The sequence below is a fragment of the Halichoerus grypus genome, chromosome 6, assembly GCF_964656455.1.
Source record: "Halichoerus grypus chromosome 6, mHalGry1.hap1.1, whole genome shotgun sequence".
Taxonomy (NCBI): Eukaryota; Metazoa; Chordata; class Mammalia; order Carnivora; family Phocidae; genus Halichoerus; species Halichoerus grypus.
This window is the reverse complement of record NC_135717.1, coordinates 67,405,977-67,424,529: the sequence shown is the minus strand read 5'-3', so window position 1 is coordinate 67,424,529 and position 18,553 is coordinate 67,405,977. Positions and strand designations below refer to the sequence as shown.

Below are 18,553 nucleotides of genomic sequence, written 5' to 3'. Positions count from 1 at the left end.
ACCCAATACTGTGGAAGACAAGCACCAAACTCAAACAGAAAACCTTCTGAGGAAACATATTTGACATGGAAAAAACTAAAAATCATGTAAATTCCCAGAGTATTTCTACTGATTCAGATTCATAAAATTATAGCCCATAAAAAAATTAAAAGTAGACTGTCCCAAAATAAAACTTTCGATAGGTGAATGAAATGAACACATCTTTAAATCTAATCAGAATGCTGGAAGAAATATGCCAACGGATTCTCTCCAGAGTACAACGTATTCTCACTCTCAAAAAGTATCCAAGTATCTACTATTTTACCAGGAAAGAGTTAAGTAGAATATAATCAAAAGACATCTAACAAAGTTCCAAAAGGTGAAGAGTCAAAAACAATTTTAAGGGGCACCTGGGTGACTCAGTCAGTTAAGTGTCTGCCTTCATCTCAGGTCATGATCTCAGGGGTCCTGGGATAGAGCCCAGCATGGGGCTCCCTGCTCAGCAGGGAGCCTGCTTCTCCCTCTGCCTCTTCCTCTTCCTCTGCTCCTCCTCCCCACTTGTGCTCTCATGCTCCCACACTAGCTCTCTCTCAAATAATAAAATCTTTAAAAAAAAAATTTTTTTTTTTAAAGACAGGGAGGGTAGCAGGAGGAGGAGGGAACAACTCTAAGGGCTCTCTTTTGATGAAAACAGCGATAAGCAGAAGCATGAAAAAAGACCCCAGTTACAAAGAGATACTGGTGAAATTTTACATCTTAGGATAAAGAAAAATAAAAATCCTAAAGACTCTCCAGCTAGGGGATGGGAGAATTAAAGTAAAAGACATACATCATAATGGAGAGCTATATATAAAAAGACCAGGTTTGAGATCCGACTTCTCAACTACAACAACGAACAGTAATCACCAATTTAGAAGTATCTTCAGAAAAGGCGGGGGGGGGATTCATATTTTTTAATCTAGCCAGAAGATCATTCTTCTTGTATAAGGACAAAATGAAGACATGCTGGGGCATGCAAAACTTCAGATTACCACTCATAAAAAATATTAGTTATAAATCTTCATGCAAACAGAACACGTGAGGCAAAAAATGTTTTAAAGAATGAGAAGTGAAATCCACTATCACAATGGAAAACTTTCTCACCTGTCAGAAAACAGATCAAGTAAAAATTAAGATTACTAAAGATTTATATTATAGTTATGCTACATAAAGAACTTGATCTGACAGAATCCTCTGTACCATAAAGAAATGCATTATTTTCAAATATCCACAAAATACTTACAATAATTATTGTTAGGAAAAAAAATCTTAATTCCAACAGGCCAATAAAACTAGAATTTAACAGAAAGTCAAGTAGTAGTAATTATTAAAATAGTAGCTTAAAAATTCATTAAAAATTTTTAAGGGGCGCCTGGGTGGCTCAGTTGGTTAAGCCTCCGACTCTTGATTTCAGCTCAGGTCGTGATCTCGGGGTCATGAGATGGAGCCACACATTGGGCTCCCTGCTCAGAGGGGAGTGTGATTAGGATGCTCTCTCTTCTTCTCCCTCTGCCCCCCACCTCCACGGACCTGTGTGCGCATGCTCTCATTCTAAAATAAATACATAAAATCTTCAAAAAATTTTTTAACATACTTCCAAATACCCCTGGGCTAAAAGAGAGAAAAAACAAAACTGGAATCACATCTAGATTTGAATAAAAATGCAATCATTCTATAACTGCATCAAAATCTATGCAGTATGAACAAAGCAGTGAAGTTTAGAAAATTTACATGTTTAAATGTTTTCAATAAACAAAAAAATCAAAATAAACTATCCAACTGAAGAAATTATGGCCAAAGAAGAATCCAAGAAGAAATGAAATAAAACATAGAAAACAGAGTTGTTTCTCTGTAGTTTTTTTTTTAAAGATTTTATTTGACACAGAGAGCGAGAGAGAGAGAGAGACAGAGACAGAGAGACAGAGAGCTAGCACAGGCAGGGGGAACGGCAGGCAGGGGGAACGGCAGGCATGGGGAACGGCAGGCAGGGGAGAAGCAGGCTCCCCGCTGAGCAAGGAGAACCCCAGCCAAAGGCAGCTGCTTAATCGACTGAGACACCCAGGTGCCCCTCTGCAGCTTGTTTAAAAATACCAATACAAGAAATGAGTCTTTGGTTAAGTCTGATTCTTAAGAAGTATAGGAGAGTAACAATACAACAAAAGAGTCAAACTGTTGATAGATATAAATTTTAAACTTTGTATCAATACATTTTCTAATAAAATATTAAAGCTGTAGGGAAAGAGTCAATAACCATACAAAAAATGTGAAAAGAGCTAAAGTTCTACCACTCACTAAGGCAGTAACAGCAGAGTTTTATAGCAGAATTCAACCACAGCTTTCAAAAAGTTAATTCTGGTATTATTTAAGCTGCTTCAGTGCACAGAAAAAGACAAATGTTTCTCATCCATTTTCAACAGTGCTTCTCATTTGTGGACATAAAGGCAAAAAATTAAAAAATAAAATAAAAATCAGCACATCAAAACCATGAATCCCATGACCAAGAAAAGGTGCTTTAAGAAACCTACTGTAATTTATTATATTAATAACCCGAAAAAGTTTATGATCATATGATCATCTTTCTTAACAGTTGCAGAAAAAGCATGAGATTCAAGATCCATTTCTGATAAATACTCTTGGCAAACTAGGAAGAGGAAAATGTCTTACTTGGTAAAATACCTACCAAAAAAACTAAAAGAAACATTCTTAAAGGTGAAACCATAGAAGTATGCCCATTAAAGTCAGGAACAAGGATGTTCATTACCAACACAATGAACATTATATGGATGCCCATTTTTGGCAATAAACATTTAAAAAAATTATTGAGGCAGGAAAATATACTTAAGTACAACCTAGATGTTTTTGAAAAACAAGGGGACTGCCCTAACAAGAAGCGCATACGCTACAAATCTGTTATAATTTAGGTGGAACCACATGAAACTAAGGATCATTTTTTCTACTTACAGAAATAGCAATATTGTATGATTTAACCTCATATAAAACTACAGTGAGGGGCTGCAGAATTGTATATTCTACCTTTCATCAACATTGCTGTTCTAATTTTTTTTTTATTTGAGATAGAGAGTGTGAGCACAAGCTGGGCTGGGAGGGGGCGGGGGGGGTGGGGCAGATGCAGAGGGAGAAGCATACTCCCTGACCCCAGAACCCCAGGATGAAGACTTGAGCCAAAGGCAGACGCTCAACCAACTGAGCCATCCAGACGACCAGCTGTTCTAATTTTAACGAAGAAATAGAACATGCAATTAGCAGGAACTACATATAATGAGTACCTTGAACATGCTTTCATTGTTGTAACTGCTCTTTGGATACTGTCCTACTGATTTTATAAAAATTAAATAAACCTTTTTGTTTCAAAATAGATAACGTTAAGATGTTTTTAACACAACCCATTCTACATTATCAAAGTAGAAATGAGAAGTATCCACATTAGTGGTTGGTTAGTGATATGTTCCCATTAGTGATATGGTTCCCATATAGCAAAATTCTAAACAAGATCATATCTAACTTTTTAGGCCCCCACACCCCATTATCTCCTGGATTCTCCCAGTGTATCAGGTTCAAGCTTGAGCTCTTCCTTAACATTTCTATCATTCTGATGCCAAAGTATTCATATCAACTGTAATTCTCTTTAAATTCTACTTCTAGTGGCGCCTGGGTGACTCAGTCGTTAAGCGTCTGCCTTCGGCTCAGGTCACGGTCCCAGGGTCCTGGGATCAAGCCCCGCATCAGGCTCCCTGCTCCGCGGGAAGCCTGCTCCTCCCTCTCCCACTTCCTGCTGCTTATGTTCCCTCTCTCGCTGTGTCTCTGTCATATAAATAAATAAAGTCTTTAAAAAAATAAATAAAAAATAAATTCTACTTCTATCTTAATCCAAATCCTAATTACAAGCAATGCTAGTAACATATGGCTTTATATAACCAAAAGTTAGCTAATGTGCCCAAAATCAGCACACAAAAGGACAATTTCAAATCCTAAATGTATAATGTGCCAACGTGCAAGGACATAACGGGGGAAAAAGTAGTGAATAGTGTATAATTCCCTAACTATGCTAACAACATGTGCTGACAAAGTCAATTAAACAGCGTAACAGCTCCCAGTAGCTCTCCTGCTCAAGACTGACCATACTTATTCAAGTCTTTCCATGAACTATTTTTATAGTTACAATGAAAATGAAAATCAACTAATACACTAAATTAAACAAACAGTAAGGTAAGATTTCCACCTCCTAATGTCTGTACTGAAAGTAATAGTTTAAACATCGAAATACTAAAATGAGAGCTGCATTTTGAAACCTGTTCTTCCCAAGAAATCAAGAACATCCCTATATATGAGTCAGTGTCTAGAACTCACCCACTCCTTGTCAAGGTAATAAAAAACTGGCCCAAATCAAAGGGGAGATTTTAAAGGCTAAGCACTTTGTCCTGTTTTCCAAAATAATCAACACTGACATTCAACAGTTATATAAAAAAGGAACTATCATAATTACACAAAAGTATAAAATTAAGGTTAGTCTACAGTTTTACTAAGTACAGCTTTGTGACTTAACCCTTACTATTTTTTATAACTTAAATGTCCCAGGATAGAGATATTTATGCATACAGTATTAAATACAAATGCTTTAAAACCCTAGTAAGGAGCCAAGGAACAGCAGGAACAGAAACCGGACCAAACCACCACAGAGAAGGCCACAGGCAGGAGAGAACACTACTACTTTTTTTTTTTTTTTTTTTTTTGGAGATTTTATTTATTTGAGAGAAGAGGGAGCACGCACAAGCAGTGGCGGGGGAGGGGTAGAAGGAGAGGCAGACTCCCCACGAAGCAGGGAGCCCGATGCAGGACTCGATCCCAAGGACCCTGGGATCATGACCCAAGGTGAAGGCAGACACTCAACCGAATGAGCCACCCAGGCACCGGAGAACACTACTTCTTACAGCCTATCATACTGTGTTCCAACTTGCTAGCTTTTTCCTATTATAATCAACGTTTTCATGATCAACCAGCACACATTTTTATGAAGTTGGAAGAGTGCAAAATTATTCTTCACAAATCAATTACTTAAATGAAGTTTACCACTCAACAGTCTCAAGACAACAGGAAGGCACAAGGATTGGGGGGTAGCGGGAGGAGGAGGATACCCCAAGTGCCAAAGACAGTTTTATCTAAAAAGCAGTAGCAGTAGCTCCTGATCCTACCCAAATATATCTCACTTGCCTGCCAGTTGCTGATACTGGTTAGAAACTTCCCTACTGTCCAGCATTAGTTCTACTGTGGGGCATTAGATGTCCATGCCACATGAAACTAAGCTAGCGAAGAGAAGAAAACGCTTTAAAACCAAGATAACACATTAACATATGATCTGGCAAATAACCACTCCAGACTTCCAGATTCCTAATAATAAAATTCTTTACTATCCCACTCAGAGTTCCTCCTCCTCCTCTTCCATGTACTCTCCCTAGACCTGCAGTTTATAAATATCTAAAATAAATCCTTATTTAAAAATTCAGTTTTCTAGGCTACATCCCCTACTGCTTTGACTCATGGTTAATTCAGAGGGAGTCAAGGAACTTGTTGCTTTAAAAGCTTCTCAGGTGGGCACCTGGGTGGCTGTTGGTTAAGCGACTGCCTTCGGCTCAGGTCGTGATCCTGGAGTCCCGGGATCGAGTCCCACATCGGGCTCCCTGCTCAGCGGGGGGTCTGCTTCTCCCTCTGACCCTCTTCCCTCTCGTGCTCTCTGTCTCTCATTCTCTCTCTCTCAAATAAATAAATAAAATCTTTAAAAAAAAAAAAAAGCTTCTCAGGTGACTCTAATAAGGCAGCCAAATCTGGAGGAAATTATCCTTACATCTATCTAAAAATCTCTGAACTGCAAAGTCCTGGGCATGAGCAGGCACCAAGTTAGTCAGAACTGCCCTGGAGCCCCCTTCATGTAGCTCTCACTTGTCAGGCTCTTCAGTTTGGCAACTGAAATACCCACTGTTTTCCTTCCTAACTCTAAAGAAGAGAATAGTCTGAGACCTACAGCTGCTGATCTGACACTAACTTAGTCATAGGAATAAGAGCGAACCTAATCATTTAGGGTGTCACAGTCCATGCACTTAGCCATGTGCTTTAAAAGCATTTTAGATACATAATTTCCACAACAATCCTAAGGGAGTGGGCACAAAAACTCAGATTTTGTACTGTGCCTAACATCACCTAGCTACAAGTATCAGACACTAAACACTAACTGAAAGAAGACTTCAATACATAAGGATAAAAAGAAATATTAATATTCTCTAAGAACCAACTAAAAAGTATTCCTAGTCAGTCTTGAGACTTGATTGTCAATAACAAGTGTCCACTGAACCCACTACACAAATATTAAATACAAGCCAAAATAAAGGGCATAACAGAATATGAAACCATTTTATTTTTATTTTTATTTTTTTTTTAAAGATTTTATTTATTTATTTGAGAGAGAGAGCATGAGAGAGAACACATGAGAGGGGATAGGGTCAGAGGGCAAAGCAGACTCCCTGCCGAGCAGGGAGCCCGATGCGGGACTCGATCCAGGGACTCCAGGATCATGACCTGAGCCGAAGGCAGTCGCTTAACAAACTGAGCCACCCAGGCACCCAATATGAAACCATTTTAATAAAAATTCTGGAAAAGCTACTTATAAAATCCTTCTAATATTTTAGGACAAGAATGTGTCCTATGAAAAACTGATTAACTCCAAATGACAGGATTTAAGGCAATTTTATTTTCCTCCTTCCTCTAATTTTTCTGATAAATGTGTCCTAACAGAAAAATTTTAGTACAAGAGCACTATATAGTTCAAGAATTCATTAACTCTAACCATACCTTGCATTTACATGGTATTTCAGAAATCAGGCATAAGAAAAATTTCTTTAGAGAAACAGAAAAGTATGTGTGAAGCTAGATAGACCAAGAGAGTGATCATACTCTCCAGAACTCTGCTGTCCAATAGCCACTTCATGTGGCAAGTAAGCACATGAAATGTGACTAGTCCAAACTGAAAGGTGTTATAAAGTAAGTGTAAAATACTGGATTTCAAAGACTTCGCACAAAAACAGGAATGTAAAGAATCTTATTAATAGCTTTAAAAATATCAAGTACATGTTGAAATGATAATATTCTGGACAGACTAAGTTAGAAAATATACTAAAATTAATTTCACTTTACTTGTACTTCAACAGTACTAGAAAACCACACATGTAATTTGCGTTTGTGGCTCACATTAACCAGAATATGCATTTTAGCCAAGATCCCCAGGTGATTACTATACACATTCAAGTTTCAGAAGCACTGTTCCAGAAAACTGCAATTTCATTTACCTTACATCATAATAACAATTCCAATATTATTCTAGCCACCCATTTACTGAAATGCTACAAGGTGTCAGACACTGTTCTACGCAAGAGGAATACAAGTTAACAAAACAAATTCACTCCCTGTTCTGGTGGAATATATTCCACAGAAGACAAGCAAAGAAAAGCTCTAATATAGTTAGTTCTGCTATTAACACTTGTATTTGAAAATGCACGTTTGATTCCAGCACTTTTGGCAAATCAAGAAATTATTTGAGCATAACACAAATTTCCCACTTATGAGCAGTTTCACCTGTGAAAAACACTAGCTGTACCCAGATGAACCAAGCTACACAGGAATTCACAAAGCACACACCCCAAACATCTTCAAGCTACCTCAATTCAACCTATGAGTTATGAATCCTATCCATCCACAATTAAGTGTTACAACTTTCAGAGGGTTATTTCAGATAACCCTCCTTCCATCACTTCACAGTAACTCACAAGCTGCAACCCTTTCAAAAGATGCCCACCTCCCACAAGCTAATTTCAGGTCTTTATGAAGGTAAAGTACCATATTTATTGTACTATTAATGTACTCCTTAACCATTTAATATGTCATGCTATGATTTTTGTTGGGTTCCTATCTCTTTAATGTGCCCCTAACTTCACTTTTCCCATAAATCCGGTGGTGGGATTTTGCATAGCATGATGACTTTCAGGGACACACAAGTCATGTTGCAGCAGAATGACTCTAAGTAAATAACATCAAGTTATGTGAAGTACAAGGAAGAACACTCAGTGAAAAGGATAGACAATGACGGGGATGGCAGTTTCAGAGTGATCAGGAAGGGTAGGGAAGGCCTTTGGGAGATGGTGACATTTAAGCACATTACTCAAGTGGAGAGTGCACCAGGAGGACACACAAAAAGATGAACATCCTAGAAAGGAGGAGCATAAAATGCAGTACTCTTGAGACAAGAACAAACTTCTTCCTGTAAGGCCAGAATGGACAGGGCAGCACAAACAAGGGCAAGAGTGGTAGGTGAGGAAGCTGAAGAAACACCCAGACACCAGATTACACAGGGTCTTTTATAGGCCTTGTAAGTAACAGGGAGTCACTAGAGGGTTTTCAGAAAGAGATTGATGTGAGCTGAGTGGCATTTTAACTGGACCACTTGTGTGGGAAATAATTGTGTGATGCAAAAAGAACACCATTCAGAGGCTTTTGCAGAGTCCTGGTAAGAGAAGGTGGTAGCCAGGAGTATAATGGTTGTATTTTAAGAACTGGGAAGTGGTTATAACTACAATCCAAGTGAAGTATTTAAGCTACTATTAATTGTTAAAACTGGAAAGCCAGTCTCTTAACTATATATAATACCCTAGCTCTACCTTCAAATTATATTCCCAAGTATTCCCACTTAAACAGGAATAATCTTCATCAGTCTATTTCAAAGGGTTGTTGTGGGATCAGATGAGAAACAGTGTAAAAGGGCTTTCAAAATTATAAAGTATCAGATAAATAAGTAGAAGAGAGACCCTTAGGAGACATTTGCAAGACCTAAATAACTGCTTTTGAAATGATTAACAAATAGTATCTCCGATACTTAGTATACTGAGTCCCAGAAGCAGAGTAGTTACAGATGTGGTCCCACTTACAGAATCCCGGTAAAGATGCCCCAGCTCATTGCTACCTTCACTCTTTCCAGCATCGTAACAAAATGATAAACTACATAGACCACAACCATTCTGCACAACAGAAGACAATAAGCAGACACTTAACAGAGACAATCTAGTTTTCTGTGAATTATGGACCAAAAATCCTGTTATACCAAAAACTTTACATCTTGCACAACGAAAAAACAGTTCAATTAAGACTGCCTTAAAAAGATCAAAGTGAACCATTCCAAAATATTTTTGATTGTGAAATAGAAATATCATTATATCATTAACAATATATAACCATCCCTTTAAAAACAAAAATGTTAAAAAGTGATGATTAAGACAAATGACATGGATGTGTTCAAATACATGCACACGTGTCTAGGGTATATATATTTCCTAAAATTAAAAAAAAAAAAAAAACACTAAAGAACTGAAATATTAGGACTGCTAACCTGCCAAGCTTATTCTGTTTCTCTTGAAATGGAATACCTATTTCCTGTGGTTTTTAACTGACCTATGGAGATCCAATGCAAACCTATCTGCCTACTTTACTATCTTATTATAAAGCATGGATCAATAAAAATAGGTAATATTTATCTATTTCACTGGAATGAAATCCAAGTTATTAGTAAACTTCAGATTCTGTATGAAATTTCTAAGTTGCTTTGAAAACAAGTATCTGAATATAAGGCCATGAGAAAAATGGCTGCTTCCAAACGAAAATTTTGGCAAACTTTCACGTTAAAACTCTTTTAAAAAGTCAAACACTGACGTGCTATCTTGGTCTAGAACTACACACATATATTGTGCCATTGTCAATGCCGTGGCTTTGGTAAGGACTAAATTAGGTGTAACCACCGAGGATGCTGGGTGAAAGCTTTAAGATACAAGAGGATAGGACTTTAAATTTAAATTTGTGCTATAGTAAACACCCACCAAATAAGCTATCAATATGCCTAAATGTTTCCTCTCTGACAGTGTAAACAATTTACCAGAACAGAGAGGACCAATTTCTAGAGTCAGCTCTGCCACTATTTGTTCAATTTTATACAAGTAAATTTTCTCTCATTTGTAAAACTGTGAAACGGATGCTATCTGTTCTACCTTCCAAGAGCAATAGGAGGATCAAAGGAGACTGTTCACTTTTATAATAGTTTCTAGCATTACAAATGCAAAGCACATTTCATTTTATTCAAAACATAGTTACCTGAATAACCATAAGGCCGTGCGTGTTACCCAAGTATCAATCTATTACCCAATGTGAAAAGATTCAAACATTACTAAATTATATTTTAAAAACTATAAAAGCACCAATTATCCCCAAATAGTCCCTATAGAACAATTTCTTCAAATGTTATATAGTATCCTTTGTTTGAAAATTAGATGAATATACATTTCCAAGTATCTCCAAACATGGCTACATGACAAAACAAAATAAAAACTTTCACTATGCAGCTAAAATTTTTTCAAATCTTTAGAAACAATGGTTACCAAAACCACTAAAGGCAACTTTACTTTGTGCTCAAAGATACCTAAATGCTCAGGAAACCAATGAAGAATATTTTTCAATTAGTCAACTGAGTTAAGCTATCCCCAAAAAAGAGGTTTCTAACAAGTATTCCAAATATATCTTCTAATAAGTTTCTTACAAATAATTCTGAGTGGAATGCGAAAAATAGGACAACCCCCAAGAGGTTGAAGTTTTGTGGAACATCTTTCCAGAATCCTTGCTAAGATACCTTTCATCCTAAACTCATCTGCACTATCATTCTTGAAGTTACTTGGTAAAATAATCATTTAAAACAAGTCTCAAGAAAAACATACTTTAATAACTAAAGAGAAAGTGTTCTTAAAATTCCACGAAAATACAAATTCAACATGTACTGTAGGTTCGTACTTCTGCCGTTTGGATGTCAGCCGCACTTTTAAAAACATGTTTAAGTTATAAAAACAAATCTAATGATTGTACCTTAAGATTCTTGCTTTTGGTTATTTTTAAACAAAAGACTGTTTTGCAAATAAATCACAGAATATATAAAAATAACCTGATTCATCAAGTTAAAGAATCTTTAATTATACTCTCAACGGCCCCTAATTTACAATAATCTACATTCCCTTTAATAAATCTGAAAAGGACAAAATCTAACTCTCTTAACTGTACATATTATGCTATAGTAAGTCTTTTTTTAAACTAAAGATTTCTACAACTGACAATCCCTCTCCTTGCTTTTACTTTCCCTAGTAAATTACTTAAAGTCCTTTTATACGTTACTTCTGAACTGCCACTTTCCAAGGAAATCCAAGGTGCCATAAAAGAAATCTAGTAATCACTGTAAAAAATACATTGTGATGTAGACAGATGCCAGTAAAGCCCAACCTTGATTTTATAAGTTCCACATTTGTTTAACCTGCTTTCTAAAATGCAAATTACAAATCATAGTACATAGGCTCTTAAGTTAGTAGATATTTACTAAAGTCTAGGTTTTTTTTAAAAACCTAAAATGAAAATGAGAATAACATACTGATATTAGATCAATAAACAATATACTAACCTGTTCTTAAAAGTGGTTTGTTTGTTAAGGGGGGTGGGGAAGGGAGAGAATCTTAAGCAGGCTCCACACCCAGTGTGTAGCCAGATGTGGAGCTGACTCTCACAACCCTGAGATCATGACCTGAGCTGAAATCAAGAGTCAGATGCTTAAACCAACTTAGCCACCCAGGCGCCCCCTAACCTGTTCTTAAATTAAGTTACTTACACAGGTGCATAGATCACTGCAGTTAACATTGGGAAATGGTTTTGACTTTATATATATGAATACTTATATATATAACTTACATTTATTTAAAAATAAAAATCCAAAAGAATACAAATGCCTGTAAAAAAAAAAAAATCAAACTTACGCACTTTAAAAAAACTCAGTTTCAAACATGTATCAGCAATAAAAGAAAATACCAGGAGTCAGTGTATAAGGACTAAATATCTAAGTATTAATGAGAAAAGAATGACCACTTCACATCTTTAAGAGAATTAACATCAAAGAGACATTCCAAACTTCAGAATGGAGATCTCATATTTTATGATACTTATTATTCATACATAGTATAAAGGAATATGGCAGCCAGGCATATTAGAAATGGTAGATAGAAATGGAGCTATTTTATTAATTAAAAGGCTCCAGAAGAAGACAGATAAACAGCTAAAAAGCAAATCAGAAAGTGGGGCTTAACTTAGCAAATGACTAGATGAGAAAAATTACAAGTTTCTTACAAAAGAAGCATCAGCAACCAGATGCAAATAAAAAGAAAACTAAAACCCTAGAAGTATCTGGAATTCACATAGGAAGCAAAATTAAAATCAAAATGAAGAAAAAAGGAGTACAGATAAAGTTAGCAGCTACAACCACCACTAGCTGCCAAAAGTCAAAGCCTTTCAAACTAGTTTTTAAGGCAAGGATCACATTTTATCTTTACTTCCAGGAATACTACACAACTGTTGCCCCATGTTTGTTGAATAAGTAAGCAACAGAATGGTCCTGGGATTAACTCACCTATAAAGGAATTATCAGGTATGGTTAACTGTGAATGTTCAAAAGCATTTACAGAACTTTCCCAGAGCGCCTGAACTGACTTATTCCTGGATTTGGAGATAGAGGATACATTAACCAGATCACAATCACTAGAAGAAAATCTAAGATACTCATCTGTAAGGAGATGAAGTACCACATCCTATTTTGTCACAATCACCAAAATTTTAAAAATAAAGCACAGTACAACACAAAACAATACCTGCCTTCCAAGAGCTAACATTTAAAATGAAATCCACTATAGAAGAATAACTGAAAATAGTATCATCTCAAACCATATCTAACACTGGAAAATTTACCCACAAAATTAAAAATATTAATAGTTTAAGTAGTTTTGCCATCAAAGGACTTCTAACACTTTAATAACCAAACCCACCTCCTACTGGTTACATACAAATAAAATAAAGTTTATCTGCATCAGTAACACAATGCTATAGCTATATTCAACAGAACTGTATTCTCCTTCCATCCAGTGTCTAAATTCTTCCATTTCAATGCAATCTAACCATTAATTTCCTCAACCCAATAACTATGGACAGAGAACACCCATGTTTGATTATCTGATCACACTGAATAAAGCTGATCTCCATCCTAAGAGGCGGAAAAAGAGGACCAGAAGATGAAGGATATTTTTTAAAAGTAAGCAAAGTATTGAGAAGTTCATGGACAGAAAGCCACATGGCACTCATTTGAGTTTCCTTAGAAGCTTCTGAAAGTACAATCACTGTTGTATATATGTATCTCAAACATGTTATCTATTAAACAACAGAAGATCTTACAGTGGGAAAAACCAGATGTTTTAATTACTCTAGTGAAAATGGGTTTGTGCCTCAATACATGCTTTAAACATGAAATCTGATTTTTTGGTAAATTCTGGGCAAATTAAATCTGAAAATAATTACTGATTTACTTTTTCTTAGCCTCCTACCACAAAGAGCTTGAGGTAGGGTTATAACTGAAGGGTATCAGCACCACACAATAGAAATGAGGCTAACTTTTAAAAAGTTGAATATTTGTATGAAAACGGTATAAAAATTACATTAATAAAATCCTGGAGAATCTGGAAAATAACATTTTAAATGCTAACAAAAACCCAAAAGAATTTTATAATGACAGGTGGGTTTTTTTTAACTTGTAAACGATCTCAAAAACTGTACTAAGCTTTTAAATTCATAACTTATCAGTAGGAAACACATTTGAACTCCTTATAAAAATAAATTTAAGCAGCAACAAGAAATCTTAAACTGAATCGAATAAACTGAAGACTTTACTTGAAAAGGTGAAAGTTCTTTTCTTAGAAAAACGTCCTGCATTTCTCTCAGTAATAAAGCATTTGGCAGGTCATATTCATAAACGCATTCTCTTATTATAAGCCACTGGTATCCATTTTAAGATGCTCAGCTCAATAGCTTACTTCTACAGTGACTTATTTAGGAATTAAGTAAATTAATAGAAATAAAATATTTTGATGACATAACCATATGGTAATGTCCCCACGCTGGAAATATCACTGCCACCTATTGTTTTACAGAGAGCTATTGTTAAGTATATGTGGAAGTTTCATCAAAAAAGCTACTCACCACCATCCCTCTCTCTAACTCTGTGAATATGCACATTTTTGGCCTTACTGTGACCTGTGCTGTCACTGTATTTGTTTTCAGGACTATCAGATCTCCGCAACATTTTATTTGGTGGTGAAGGATCTGCGGCGTCTCGCATTTTTTCATGTCTGTGATCACCGCTACTGGGGTGACTCTTCGATGAATACTTAAGTGCCTGTAAAACATCACCCCCCAAAAAAGAGAGAAAGAATTGAAACTTTAAACTTAACTTCCTAAATGATTTTATCATAAAATTTGGCATATTAACTTATGAACTTATCAATAAAATTAAAATTTCTACTTTCAATTCTGCCTTTAAGTTATTCAGACAACACCTAAATACCTAAGACTCTTGTACAAATCATGTTTAAAAAAAAATTTTTTTTTCATTAAATATCTCGTAACTACAAAAAATCAAACACCTTGGTACATTAATTCCTTAATAAATGTTTCTGGGAATTACAAAATTTAATCCAAAGTAGAAACTAGTGTACTAGTTTCATCTTGAGTACTAATGTAATAATCTTGTGTTCTAACAACTGATATGCATAGACACAAGTATACATAAGCATGTCTCTACAAACCTACAAAAAAAGCATCAATTTCTCGAATTTTTTGATCCAAAAAAAACCATTTTATACCTAACTTACCTACTCTTGCAGGTATGGAAAATAATTTCAAGATATAAAAACGTTGGTGGATATTTCTAAAACTCCCTCACAATGGTTTAGTTTTATTTTAACACACATTTAAGACAACCATAATAAACCAGTCTTTTACTATGTGTAATTAGTATGTTTCAGAAGGGCAGATTCAACAGCGTTTAATCTTTTGACTATCCAAAGATAAAGAACAGTATTATACACACCAAGGGACCTAGGGTTTTTAACTTGAGCTTTAATAACTCATGCTAGCCAGTAACAGAACTATAAGCCTAGAAACTCCTTTAAGTGATTAAGTATAGAAAGTGGGAAGTATTTATTTCTGGTGTCATCTGATAGTTACCGACCACTTATGAGATTTCCCCCTCAAAACAGGGCCCACTTCTATCACAATTTTAAAAAACTTTACATGCAGAAACCGCACTAACAAAAAGGAACCTACCTACCTAGAACCATCTATATTAGAATTATCCATAAAAAGACTTCTGGCCATAGAACGAATTATCTAAAGATCTCAATTCTTACAATGAGAAAAAGCACTATCTTTCACTAGTAACTCAACTATTTGCACCAAAAACAATGAAAATGGGGAAGGGATAGTTTAGGACACACATAGAAGTTGCAAATCAATTAGTTGTTTCTTCCCAAGCTTTCCACCTAATTCAAGTATCCTTACGTTAACTTTTAGTTCCCAAATACAGTAAATATGGCTCAGAAGTCACCTATCGTCTCATCCCATCGATTCCTTCACACCGAAATAATCGAGTTAGGTTCTTCCTGGCTAGGAATGATTTTTTTTTTTCCCTAAAAAAACAAAAACAAAAACAAAACCCTGAACTTCCTCCAGTCACCTGTCAAAATAAGTCACCAAACGTTGCTGGAGAGCGCTAATAGAACCAAACACAAAATGTTAAGGGGACCGGCGGTGCTAGTTTCAGATTTGTTGCACCGAAGGGCCTGTAGCGACTTCTGAAGCCTGCGCTCGAGTAGCAGTTCCTCCCTTCCCCCCTCCGTCCCCCCACCCACCCCTCCACCCACCCCTCCACCCCGGCCTCGGCTGGTACCTGGTAAGGCTGCGAGTCCCCCCTCCGGTCGTGACAGCTGAAAAACAGGAAGAGAGACGGCGATATGAGACACCTCGGCGGGGGAGGAAGAAAACGGGTCCCCCCCCCCCCCAGCGCCTCTCCCCGCGGGAGACCTACCAAACGTACCGGCAATGAGCCCACACACACATACACATACACATACATACACATACACACACACACACACACACACACACCCCCGGCTGAAAGGCGGTAACCAGGGCGAAACGCCGAGAACCCGGCCCTCCACTGCCTCCACACTCACTCCGTCCTCGCCTGCTCGCGCGGCGGCTCCTCCTCCCAGCCCGATCCGGATCAGGGTTAACAACAAAAATGGCGGCTCGGCCAGCACCAGATAAGGAGGAACAGCCCCCCCCTCCTCGCGCCGCCGCCGCCGCCGCCACCGCCCCCCGCCCGCGCTGCGGCCCGGCCCGAAACGAAAAGACAATTTACCCATCACTGAGTCTCTGCTGTTTCCTCGCATACATTACCATCAATGCCGGGCCTGTGAGTGTGTGTCGGGGGAGGGGGAGAGCGGCCGCGAGAGGCGGGCGGGCGGGCGCGCAGGCGGCGGGCGGGCGGCAGGACCGGCACCAGGGCCCGGCGCGCCCTCGGCGACTCTCAGCACCTCCCCGTTACTGGCGCCGGCGTTCCCGGGCCATCTCCCTCCGCCGACACCACGCTCACTCTCAGCCCGGGCAGCCGCGCCAACTACACGGCGGCAGCGGCGAACCGGGGGGAGGGGGGCAAGAAGACGCGTCCGGCTCAGCCCCGCGGAGAGCTACTGCCTCCTCCGCCTTCTCTTCGTCCTGCTCCGCCGCCTCCTCCCCTCCTCCCCCCGTAGCCGCCACTGCCTGGTCCTTCTCCTCCGCCTCCTGCCGCCGCCGCCGCCGCTGGTGCCGCCGCTGCCGCTCCACCAACTACATCCGGGCAACTCGGACGCCGCGGCCTTCGGAAAACCTCGGCAGTTTCCGCCGCGCCCCTCCTCTCCCACCCTCGGCCTTCCTCCCCGCCCCGCGCGGCTCCGGAACGCCGCCTTCGGCAAACCTCGGCTCGCCCCGGCCTTCCTCTTCCTCTGAGGCCTGGCTCGCCTCCTCGCGACCCGTCAGGTCTTTCCGGTTGCCGCTTCTTTTCTTCACGCGCAGGTCCGGCCGCTGCCGTTCCAGTTTAGGGATAGTCCCGCTCGGGGACCTGCTCGAGGCTGGTCCCAGGGGTTCCGGGGTGCGCGGGGCGGGAGCCGCCTTCGGGAGGAGGACGGTGGGATGCAAGAGGAGCCATCGCGGACTAAATAAAGGAGGCTGCGGCTGCTGCGCGTGCGCCCAGAGGCGCGGGGGTGGGAGGGTGCCCTTGGGTGAGCTCTCCGGCCGCCGGCCCCCGCCCCTTCGGGCCCCGGCGGGGTGGTCGGAAACACCCCCCCCCCCGTTAGGTGGCTGGCGGGTGGTTACCAAGGAGCTTCCTCGGTCTGCAGCGACGGCAGCTGCCTTCGGGGAGGTGGGGAGCGTGCCGCTGCTCCCTGCGGCCCGCTCCCGGGAGCCGGAACTTGGGCCTGGGCACCTGTCTCAGACCCGGCGCCGAGCGCGCGCCCGGCCTTCGGTGGGCCGGGGCTGCCTGGAGCTTGCCCGTCGGCACGTTAGAAGTAAGTCTCACCCCCAGAAGCATGCAGGGAAGCGAGCTTGCCGAGCGAGGAAAGACTTAGGAGTTAAGGGGTGTCGTACCGAATGCGGGAAGGCCGTGCGCGGGTGCGGCTGTAAGGTGGACGTGCCCAGTTGGAGGAGGGAGCGCCGCTCTGGGCGGTGAATGGAAACCGAGGCTGACAGGGAGCGGGAATGCGTTACTGGGGGAAAGTGTTGAACCGCCTCTTACTTATTTCCTGTTTTCCGCCCCCCTCCCCCCCCCCCCCCGCTGTGTCCTCCCCACCCTATCCTTTTTTTAATTTCCTATTTTTCTCTTCTAGTTTCTCTTCCTCGCTGAAGTTCTTTGGCGTAAGAACATTCATTCATTCATTCGGAGGTTCTGCATGTGAATAAAGGCATAGGGTGTGCTAAATGAAGCTGCGACGAATTGGATTTTATAGACCGCTGCAGGCGCAATACCAGCATTGGCATATTGGGAGGGGGGAAAGTCAAGTATACCCCCCAAAATTAAGTTTTACTTGAGGGTAGTGGTTGATATTCAGGTGGGGTTTTTTCCCTTGCCCTAAACTCCTTATAAGGCAGAATTATTTTAACGAAAAGATTGTAATAAACATAAAGTAAATATATATTTGCACAGAAGAAAAGGGTAAAAGAGGAAACCAGAAGAAATAAGACCCCACCAAAAACCAGTATCAAAAAGTAACTGACTGACTTGGTATCTAACAAGTTAACGTTACTGCTGGGCCTAATGAAGAGAAGGAATGATGTGGGGAAGAGGCCCTGAAATCAAAACTGATTGAAAGAAATGATTACATGTCACATATGCCTGCCAGGTGTCGGGATTATTGCTGTTTTCCAGAACCAGTGAAAGCCTACTTAATGCCCCATAAACTATCAGTAATTAAAAAGACTGCCAATGACTGAAATGGGGAAAAAATTTAAAAAAAACCTAGAGTCTTATGTGCAATTTCTTTTT

At 39.6% G+C, this 18,553-nt stretch overlaps 2 protein-coding genes across 9 annotated transcripts in view; one reads left to right on the top strand and one right to left on the bottom strand.

The window, feature by feature from the left end:
* Positions 1-17,766, bottom strand: part of WAC (WW domain containing adaptor with coiled-coil) — an 86,590-nt gene extending 68,824 nt beyond the window's left edge. For 3 of the 8 annotated variants that reach the window (XM_078075307.1, XM_078075308.1, XM_078075312.1), the window contains exons 1-3: positions 16,397-16,572; positions 15,924-15,959; positions 14,176-14,390 (exon numbers count right to left, since the gene is read on the bottom strand). In XM_078075307.1, the coding sequence (XP_077931433.1) occupies positions 14,176-14,390; positions 15,924-15,959; positions 16,397-16,437 (292 nt within the window). In that variant the 5' untranslated portion in view covers positions 16,438-16,572. Of the gene's footprint in view, positions 1-14,175; positions 14,391-15,922; positions 15,960-16,208; positions 16,270-16,396; positions 16,573-16,990; positions 17,125-17,658 lie in introns of those variants that run through there. The other 5 variants (XM_078075309.1, XM_078075313.1, XM_078075310.1 and 2 more) reach the window with 4 other exon arrangements.
* LOC118540483 (uncharacterized) lies at positions 16,440-17,993 on the top strand. The gene is made up of 3 exons (XM_078074139.1): positions 16,440-16,446; positions 16,479-17,579; positions 17,898-17,993. Exons 1-3 carry the CDS (start codon positions 16,440-16,442, stop codon positions 17,912-17,914), a joined length of 1,125 nt encoding a protein of 374 aa, XP_077930265.1. The 3' UTR covers positions 17,915-17,993.
* Positions 17,994-18,553: the final 560 nt, after the last annotated feature.